Source organism: Blennius ocellaris, assembly GCF_963422515.1.
Source record: "Blennius ocellaris genome assembly, chromosome: 13".
NCBI lineage: Eukaryota > Metazoa > Chordata > Actinopteri > Blenniiformes > Blenniidae > Blennius > Blennius ocellaris.
Window position 1 is genome coordinate 5,546,127 of NC_137662.1, and position 10,085 is coordinate 5,556,211.

The 10,085-nt window shown below is 48.2% G+C and overlaps 2 protein-coding genes across 2 annotated transcripts; one reads left to right on the plus strand and one right to left on the minus strand.

The window, feature by feature from the left end:
* Positions 1–222: 222 nt before the first annotated feature.
* Positions 223–5,830, minus strand: ttl (tubulin tyrosine ligase). The gene is made up of 7 exons (XM_080508110.1): positions 5,115–5,830; positions 4,953–5,031; positions 4,613–4,845; positions 4,136–4,271; positions 3,450–3,719; positions 3,122–3,265; positions 223–2,164 (listed from the first exon to the last, which is right to left on the minus strand). Exons 1-7 carry the CDS (start codon positions 5,269–5,271, stop codon positions 1,972–1,974), a joined length of 1,212 nt encoding a protein of 403 aa, XP_080364236.1. The 5' UTR covers positions 5,272–5,830; the 3' UTR covers positions 223–1,971.
* A 776-nt stretch (positions 5,831–6,606) lies between these two features.
* fignl1 (fidgetin-like 1) lies at positions 6,607–9,332 on the plus strand. Its single transcript, XM_080508065.1, has 2 exons — positions 6,607–6,625; positions 7,053–9,332. The coding sequence occupies exon 2, from the start codon at positions 7,060–7,062 to the stop codon at positions 8,977–8,979; it is 1,920 nt and encodes a 639-aa protein (XP_080364191.1). The 5' UTR covers positions 6,607–6,625; positions 7,053–7,059; the 3' UTR covers positions 8,980–9,332.
* Positions 9,333–10,085: the final 753 nt, after the last annotated feature.

Here is a 10,085-nt window from a genome sequence, read left to right on the forward strand (position 1 = left end):
TCTGATGTGGACAACGTTTAGAAGTGGCTGTGCTGCTCCCATCCATTCAGCAGGAAGTGCAGATCAGACAGGATTCTCCGTCCCGCCTCGTCACTTCAGGTTTAACTGAAGCGATTTTGCTACAGAGGCAGGTGGAGCCGCCTCTCCTCCACCTTCCACATTAAATCCATCCACCTCCGTCTGCTCGTGCAGAAGAACTGGAATTAAGGCCACAGGCAGAACGTCGGTTACATTTTTTTTTTTTTTTCACTCAGACCTCGTGTCGTTCCTGACCTGCACAGACGTCCAGACCCAGTTTTGGACAATCTGGTCTGTAAACTGGGTTTTTAAATGAGCATGAATTTGCATCACGCAGACTTTAAATCATAAAACATCCTCCTGGAGCTTGTTCACACTGCAGCAGCCCACCGTATCCGCAGTTTCGGTTCAATGCACAGAGAACATTTCACCGAGAGAATCAAAGTATTAAAGAAAAGAGAAGTGGTTAAAAGGTTAAAATGATCCTAAACTAGTTGGAGATGTTAAAAAAAAAAAAAAAAAACGAGAAAAATTCTAGAAAATAAAGCCAGAAACGTGTGAAGGAATGAGAAACGGAAGCCCGATGTGCCGCTGAAGAACAAGAACATTCACAACAAGGCGCCTTGGACAGCTCTATCTCTATCTCATCTATCCACAAAGAGACCGAAATCAAAGAAAAGTCAAATATCTAAAAACTCCATGAAACAAAAAGGGATCTAAACTGAAACCACGGACTGAACAAAGTAACACTGACACTTCTTATTGGACAAACCAGTGGGCAGCCTTTTACAAACACGTTGATTGCATGATTACAATCTCAAACTCGACGCAAGAAAAGAAGAAAAGAAAAGCAGAAAATGTTTTAGAAAGCTACAAAGGTCAACTTTTTTTTTTTTTTTTTATTCTATTAATTAAAATATGAGCATAAGTGCCATCTGGTAAGAAGAGACGACCGATTTGTCTTTTCATTCATCTGAATCAGGACAATCGATCTGAGGAGAGAAACGATCTGAAAGGATTCAATCAGGTATTGAAAACATTGACCTCACACAGTCGAAGCAGAGTTTTGAAGAAGCGTCCAGCTCATTGGGAGTTCCGACAACCTGTCGCGCCGAGTCGGTTTTATTTGTCATGCGGCCGGTAAACATCTCTCCTGTACAGCCTACTCTAACTCCCATTCCAACTGTAGGGAAATATCATCAACACGACACTTTACAAGGACAGTTGGAGCTTCAGGTCGGTCACGGAGGAAACACGGATGCTGATGCGGGTCTTCAACAGCAGCGGGGGGCTGCGGGGGGCTCCGATGCTACATGCTGTCACACAAACATGCAAACTACGAAACACAATCAGACACATTCTGTAACGACTTTGCTTTAAAAAAAAAAAAAGCTGCTGACTCTGCGTCACCGAGCGTCTCCGGGGAGCCAATGGGATCGGACCGCCTCGATGTGAACCACAGGTCCGGCAAACGATCGGAACGGAGCACCGGTGTCACACCAGGGGCTTCGACCTCTTTGTTATTGTCAGCACTGATGGCTTCAGCTAAACCATTTAAAAATAAAAATAAAAATAAAAATAGTGGCTGGAAATTATGAAAAGTGCCTGATGAGAAAAGAGGTCAGAATAACACCCAGAATGTTATTTCTTTTCCTTCCTCTTCTTTGTGGACCAATCCTGCGTTGATTCAATTGGGCAACAGTGCAAAGGCTTTATAGAACGAGGAGAAGTCACGTCCAGGCCAACTGGCAGTCGTCTTCTTTCTTTCTTTCTTTTAAGGGAGCCTGGGTGGGAATGTAAGGCACGACAGTCTAAGTGGGAGCGTCTCTTTGTTGCTCGGTTTGGTGGTGGGGCTGGGATGGAAAAGGGGGCGTCGCTCCTCATTCGCAAGCGGCGGCGGCGTCGACGGGAGGCGGCGGGCGGGGGGGAAGACGACGAGGACGACGCGTGTGCTTACAGTCGGGTGAAAGGACCCACGTGGAGAGGCGCTCGCAGTTTGGGGGAGGAGCAGGAGTTGGTGGTGAACATGGAGGACGGCGAGGAGGAGTACGGCGACGACGACGCGGACGAAGAGTCGCTGCTGAGCGCGAAGACACTGGAGATGGCCACGTCCACGATACCTTGGCAGAGTTCTCCATAAAGCTTCCTGGAGGAGGAGGAGGAGGAGATTAGTAAATGATCGTCAGTCCATCCAACTGCACTAGAAGACACTTTTTGTGTTCTGCTGCAACTCATCCAAACGTGGAAAACGCCTCATTTCAAAGTTATTCTACCACAACAAACCTTTAAACCAGCCATCTCATAAAACGTGTCACTTCTGCACAGAGAAAAAAAAACAAAACAATAAAAAAAAAAAGGCCATCACTACTCATTTCCACAAATTTCCAACCTGCAAATAATTCACACCAAAGTCAATATGTTGACAAACAAAGTGGAATTTGTAGCCATCGAACCGTGTTTTGCTAACCGACCTCATGTCCGGAAATCTGTGGCAGCGCCGGCAAAAATATCTACGTTGGACTGATTCGGCAGGGAAATAAAAGCCAGACTTGGTTTTTCCAGTGTGAATCGAGATCGAATGTACAAACAGGATCTTGTCACACAATGTTTCAGGAAAATTCGGGAGGTTCTGTGGCCGAGAGGCGAAAACCAACCTGGGGATGTTCAGCGAAATTCAAATGCAGGAAACATGTTTGTGTGAGTGTAATGACGAATTTCCTTCAGACAGGGTTTGACAGAGTACCAGAGATGTACATCAACAACTAAAACTTTAAAGAACTATAAAGGTTAAACTTTTTGTAGTTCTTTTGGTGACAAAAGTTGCTGGTTTATGTTGAAACTTGGCGTCACTGTGTGTTTTGTACACAGCAGAATGGATGATAACACTCACTATTTGGCACTGCGTGGAAAATACTGCTGTAGCATCTAGTGTGTCCTCATTATAAACAAGTCCTCCTTTCTGGAAGCAGATCCAAAACATCCCTCGTGCTTTTTGTAATTAGAAGACAATCGACTGATAATGCCTGAAAACAGGCGGAAAACAAAGAAGCGGAGGTTAAACTGCACAGAGGTAACCGAGAGGCAGAACATGGCCAGTACTGACTGTGCACAGGCCGGAGCTCCGTTGATCTCGATGAGCCACACTCTGAAGCTCTCGTCCACCATGAAGTCGAAGCCAAACAGCTGGAAGCTCTGGTAGGACAGGTGCTTGGTGCCGATTGCAGGTTCGATGCATGTCAGACAGCTCCTGTCAAACACACAAACTCATCTGATCACATGACAAAAATTATGCTTTTTTTTCTCTCCCCCCCCCCCCCACTTGAAACGTCGTCGTATAAACGGGGGCCGAAGACACGGGAAAGGAAAGACGAAACTCTTCGATGTGGAAACGCCGAGTAAGACTTTACAAGTGTAAAGCAGGAAGCACCTACTTTATGATCTGCTTGATCTGAGGTAATATGCTGGACTCCAGGGTGACGTTGTGGGTGTTGAGCAGGTACAGCCTGAACTCGTCGAAGAACATCTCGTTCCCCTCCTCGTAGCGCCCGTAGTTCTGCGAGTGCTCCTTCTGGATGCAGTGGTTGGTCAGGTGGCTGGTCATGTCCTGCAGGTCAGAGCTGTTGTACGGCTCCGAGGATGTGCGCAGCACCCCCTCCCGGTACAAGTAGATGTTATACTGGTGGTCCACCAGCACCCAGCTCCTGGCAGCAGCACCGCACAGAAAGGGAAGTCGTTTTATGACCTCCGTCGACTAATCAATCTACAGAAACGCAGTATGAAATGACGTACTGATCAACTATACCCCAATAGAATGGGATATGAAGGATGGCGTCAATGGTGTGTTTATGTCCAAAAAAAAGCGAGACTTTCCCACAGAAAGATGCTGGAAACACGTGATTGTACGAGTGTAATGACAACATTCCTCCAGAAAGGTATTGACAATGTGTTAGAGATGGACATCAGCAATTGAATCAGGGTCCTAAAGTATTTTCATGTTTCCTGTGTGGATGGATTCTGGCAGAGGAACCTTTAAGGTTGTTAAAATGACACAGTGAGTAGCGACCATCAGACCGGTGCCAGGACGAGCTGAGGCTTTGACAGAGCAATAGACACTTGCCTGATGTCAAACTTGCGATGTCCTGGCTCCAGCAGCAGCGGCTTCTCCAGGTACTTCTGAATAACGTGCACCTGTCCCTGATTGTCAATGTACTCCAGCAGCTGATTTGCATCATGGGATATCAAAATACCAGCGCCTGTCACATTAAAAGGAGATATGTCACACAGTGGATGACACTTTAAAAGAACCTGCACAGGCAGCAAATCAATCTGGGGGGTGGGTGTTAGGGGGGTGAGGGGGTGGATGATGCTGCTTGAAGCAACAGATCTCACTAAAACTTGGTGAGAAAATGTTGTATCTGGTGATCCGAGCAGATAAACACACGGCGAACAAACGTCCCCATCACTTTTTGATCATTTAACTTTAACGTCAACTCATCGCATAACGGCATCGTGCAAAAGTGTCCACTTTGCGTAAAACATATATACACACACGTGGTTCCAGGTGCTAATGAGTATAACAGAGGCCAAATACTACCTTTAGCACCAGCGGACGACTTGGCGATCCACACCGTCCCCTCGCCACTTTCTTTTTTAGCGTGATAGGAGGCCAAGAAAACTTCCCGCTCATCTGTTTTCGGATTGCTCTTCAGATGATTGATTCCATTAGAAGCTGGAGCAACAGGAGTGTTGAGATTGGTTGGGTAGATAATGTAGGACTCTGGAAACCAGCTACAGGAGTCGGTCAGCTCCGGGCAGGTCTTTATAAGCCTGATGGTTCATAAAGGAAATGGTCAATCAATGCACTTTGTCCCTGAATAATTTACTCACTGCATTATTGGTTAAAAATAAATAAATAAATAAAAATGTATACACACTTGACCAAGGAGGCCTTCCTACAAAGCTTGTCTGCCCCTCGGTAGTAGTTGACCAGCTGCACCAGTCCAGGTTCATGACCTGTAAAGTCAGATTACAACAACATAAGTATGCTGCCTCATCCCGAGTGTTTGGACACCAAACATCGCAGAAACGTCGTTTACCCAGACGTCCAAAGGGCAATCTGTTCCGTTCACCCAGCATCAAGTTGAACCTGGGGTTGTCCCTCTTCAGCCTCCTCCATTGTCCCGTCGACAGCAGGATTTTGGAAACTTCTGCGTACACGGTGCTGTTGTCGTCGCGGGACACGAACGTGTACATGGTGCCACGAACGACAGCGAAATCCACCGCGAGAATGAAACGAGGGTGTTCAGTCGAGCTCCTCAGCTGTCCGGGTTAGCTGTGCCCGGCTGTCACTGCGGCACAAGCGCTGCTCAGGGTTATCTGCTCCGCCCGGGCCATGACGATGAGTCAGTCATATCCAGCGCACCTTCCCACTTCAATCCAACGGGAGCACACAAAAAAGTGCAAGCCCAAGCGGCCTCACGCCGAAAAGCACTCACCAACAACACGCAGACGCGACCGGGAGAGGGGTTTCATGGTGCTTTTAGTCGACACAGCGTCTTCTTTTCCGCCCTTCCAGACAAGGGTGTGACTGCCGGTTTGTGCCGGCGCCGCGGGGGTTGGTCCCGTCTGGATTCACTCACATCCCGTCTCCGGTCGAGCTAGCGTTCCAGCTAACGGTCCGCGACCAACACGAATAGCTGCAGTCCGAACTCAAAAGTCAAGACAGCGGGGATACAACAGAAGGAGCAGCAACTAACCGGACATTCCGTAATGCGCAGTCACAAAACGGGTCTATTTCACCACAGACGGTGTGCATTATTCCCACAGGCTTCACGGCCGCTGTCACCCACCGGCCACGGCATAAACACAAAGCGTTCAGAAGTGGTGGTAGTGGGTAATGTAGTTTTCGACCCGCAATGAGCTCTTAAATAGTTTGCTGTAAATCATGTTCGCATAAGTTACAAACAATAACTTGCTGATGCGAATGATTACAATATCTGCGTACATTCACTTTGAGGATAATTTAACTTAAAATACGTCGCTGGAGGAAGTCAAAGGGCGTTGATACTACATTTCCCATGATGCAGCAGTTGGAAGCGACCCATTTGTTAATTCCGACGTCTGGCGCATTTTGACCACAAGATGGCAACGCAGACCCCATTACGAGTTCACAGAGTTTAGGACAAAAAGTGTTACAGTCCACGAGAGTTGTTCTAAGTCTGTGCTACGTCCTGCACTTCAAAAAAAGCAACACCGTTTCATGCATTGAACACGAGACTTAATAGTGTACAAATGGATTGTGATGGAGGTTGTGCCTGGGCGGAGACGGTGCTGAAATGGAACACCCCCACATATAATCAGTTGCGAGCCCAGTTCTACAAGTTTAATAAAGTTTTTTTGCGTATTTCTTTTTTTAATCATTGCAATGCTTTCATTTTATTTTGGCTGTATAGCAATTTAAGTACATTAAAAGTCGTGTTTCGGTGTCCTATATTCGATTACATTCCTGCTGACAGCTCTGACGTCAGCGCCGCGTGAGCAAGTTGGAACAAGACAGGAAGCAGGAAGAAGAGGAAACCAGTGGCGGGAACAGACGCGAACATAAACAGTAAGATAAAAGTGTAGATTGCCAACAAACCTGGATGTTACGGGGTGGTTTTGGTATCACATGTGTCATCATATCATATGTCAGAACAGCGTAGGACGATATCACTGATGTGTCGAACCTCGGCTTTTCCTGGGTGCTGTGTATTGTTGTGCCCATTAAGTTAAATGGAAATAAGCTGTAAATAAATCTTGGAAACAATGTATTGGTTACGTGTTTTGATGGATAGCACTCACCTGAAGTGTAAAAGAGAGCCCGCACTGCTTCAATTATGTATTTGGTTTCAACATAATCCAACAATAAATGAGTGTCTTCAGGTTTATGTATCTATTGGACTGAAATGTAAATTTTTGTGTGCATGCAAGTCTTTTAATGGGATCATATAATTTTAATAACGCTTGTCCCTTCTCCTTTCACCCGGCTGGAACAGGCCAGGCATGAGTGGTGCACACCTGGACGAATGGCAGAGGAGGTCCTTTGACATTTCATCTGGCAGCTGTACACCTGAACAGACGGCCGATGCCTACCGAGCCCACATCCTCTCCATTCAGTATGCATGGGCAAGTTCCCAGCTCTCTCAGGCCGGCGCGGCCAGCCTGCTCAGGACGTACTCGGAGCGCTACGCCTCAGTGCTGGACTCGGATGACCCTCGCACGGGGCTCAACAACTATGCAGAGAGCGTGCTCCATCTGGCCCGCAGTCAGAGGAACTACAGCGACAAATGGGAGTCGGGCCTCACCGCGGAAAGCGTGCTGGAGCTGCCCAGTGTGCGGAAGATGATTCAGGCGAGAACGGGGGGAGAAGGCTTCCTGGTGGCTCCAGCAGATGTTAACATACCTGTGGGACAAGAGGGCAGAGGCAGCGCCGTCTCAGCCCCCTCCACTGGAGTCAGGTCAGAATATGTGTTGTTTAAAACCGCAGTACTGCCACAGTCCAAATCAGAGCTTAACATCGCGGCCAGCAATCCTGCCTCTGTTTCTGCTCAGGGCGCAGGAGGCTGTGATGTGTTCTCTGGGCCTGCAGCTCAACCTCAGTCTTTGTTCAGCCATCCTCCAGCTCCTCCGCAGGTGAGCACCAACAGTGCTTGGGGTTTGCAAAACCATCAGTCCTCCTTATTTCCTCCAGCCAACCCATCGAAACGAAAGAACTTTTATGACCCAGATGGAGGGGAGGTCAGCAGGGGATCGCACGGAGGCCAAGGAGGCGCTGGCCCGCGAGCTGGAGGCAACTTTAAATCCGCCCGAGAGCAGTTTGTTATTGACCAGCAGAAAAAGCATTCCCATCAGCCCCAGAGAGCGCCGACCCCTGGGATGGGAGCGATTGTGAAAAAATCTCTTGGCGCCAACAGACCTCGAGGTGCATCCTCAAAGTTTGTGTCGCCCATCGCACGGCAAGAGGGGGAGGAAAGCAGCGCGAGCCGGGGCCCCAGTGAGGAGCCGCAAATCTTGGACGAGCGTCTGAAGAACTTCGAGCCGAAGATAATCGAGTTGATCATGAGCGAGATTATGGATCACGGACCTCCTGTGGCCTGGGACGACATAGCCGGCCTGGAGTTTGCCAAGGCCACGATAAAGGAGATCGTGGTTTGGCCAATGCTGCGCCCGGACATCTTTACCGGCCTCCGTGGGCCACCCAAAGGCATCCTGCTGTTCGGACCCCCGGGGACCGGAAAGACTCTCATTGGGAAGTGTATCGCCTGCCAGTCAGGGGCCACCTTCTTTAGCATCAGTGCTTCGTCGCTCACGTCGAAGTGGGTGGGTGAAGGGGAGAAAATGGTGCGTGCCCTGTTCGCCATCGCACGCTGCCACCAGCCCGCCGTCATCTTCATCGACGAGATCGATTCTCTGTTGTCCCAGCGGACCGACGGCGAGCACGACTCGTCCCGCAGGATAAAGACGGAGTTCTTGGTGCAGCTGGACGGCGCCACCACCGCGGCGGAGGACCGCATCCTGGTGGTGGGCGCCACCAACCGGCCGCAGGAGATCGACGAGGCCGCCCGCAGGCGCCTGGCCAAGCGGCTCTACATCCCCCTGCCGGCGGCAGCCGCCCGGCGCCAGATAGTGGCCAACCTCATGGCCCGGGAGAAGAACCAGCTGCGGGAGCCGGAGCTGGAGGGCGTGGTCGCGGCCACCGAGGGCTTCTCCGGAGCCGACATGACCCAGCTGTGTCGGGAGGCGGCGCTGGGGCCGATACGCAGCATCCAGCTCGGCGACATCGCCACCATCACAGCGGATCAGGTGCGGCCGATCGTCCACCGCGACTTCCAGGAGGCCCTGAGGACCGTCCGGCCCAGCGTGTCGGCCAAAGACCTGGAGCTGTATGAAGAGTGGAACAGGACGTTCGGATGTGGACGTTAACGCCTCCTTCTACATGCTGCTCGTCTCCCACCTTCCATTGAAGTTCTGAACGTAAACACAAGTTATTAAGAGTCTGTGCGTCTTTTTTTTTTTTTGAAATGCTGCCTTCCACTTGTTCTAATTACCCTCCGTCACCGGTCGTGCTCAGAGATCTCGCTCTCAGCGCAGTTTACTTGCTCATCAGTCTCGGCAGGCTGCATTACGCATCCAAATGATTTTGAGACGTTTGAAAGATTCGGGCCTGTTTTTGTTCTGATACTGATTCTTCTGTTGCTCTGTGGTTTGGAGAAATGATTAAGCAGCACATTGTGTTCCAGTTGAAGCACTGATATCTGTTTAAATTCTGCCGAAGCCATTTCTATCCTTCCTGAAATAGAAGATCTTTATATATTTGGTATTGTTTAGTATTGCTGACACAGCATGGTGAGCTGCTTCAGGTCGAGGCATGTTCACACTTGTTTGTTTTTTTTGTCAATAAAATGATATTGAACTCTCAGATTTGTGTTTTTATTTTACAACTACAAAAACGCATCCGAAATATAAAAATATTCCTAAAGAGAATAATGAAAGTGCTTTAAAGAATTAGATTTTGTGTCCGATTTTCCTCAAAGGTTGAGATTTAATTTGCAAGCCTTTTTAATGTGATTTTGTTTTGCAGGTCTGGAGGAACATAAATCCAATTTCTTTTCATCCAACGTACATTGACTGCAAAAACAATAAAAGATCATTTTAATTTGAAGTAATCGGATTCACGCAGGGAATTGCAATGGGCTGTCAGTTTGGGTGCCATTAGTTTGAAGGTCTCGTATTATTCAAAATGTGAAAGTTGGTGGTAAGATGACGAGATGACTATATACTATTTATGGTTTACTAGCTGATTATAGGGTTGCTTCCTGATTATTGATGTGATTTTACACAGGACTTCATTGTTTAATAATAATAATAATGCATTTTATAAGCACCCTGGGATCCGTGTCTATGTCCCTCATATTCCTTTAGAGGTTCTGTGTGGAAAGCGACAGTTTTAACTTTTTTATGAAGCGCTTGTTTCGTTCTCTTTTTTTTTTTCAGAATTTTTCTTTTTCTTCAGTCGCCCTAACACTCTT

What these genes read in the sequence shown, in the direction of transcription:
- ttl (XM_080508110.1), bottom strand. Translation starts at nt 5,271, where the DNA reads ATGTACACGTTCGTGTCCCGCGACGACAACAGCACCGTGTACGCAGAA. An exon ending in ATTGCCCTTTGGACGTCTGG is followed by an intron (nt 5,032 to 5,114) that starts GTAAACGACGTT and finishes CTGACTTTACAG; the next exon opens with GTCATGAACCTGGACTGGTG. An exon ending in GGAGCTCCGGCCTGTGCACA is followed by an intron (nt 2,165 to 3,121) that starts GTCAGTACTGGC and finishes CTCCTCCTCCAG; the next exon opens with GAAGCTTTATGGAGAACTCT.
- fignl1 (XM_080508065.1), top strand. Translation starts at nt 7,060, where the DNA reads ATGAGTGGTGCACACCTGGACGAATGGCAGAGGAGGTCCTTTGACATT.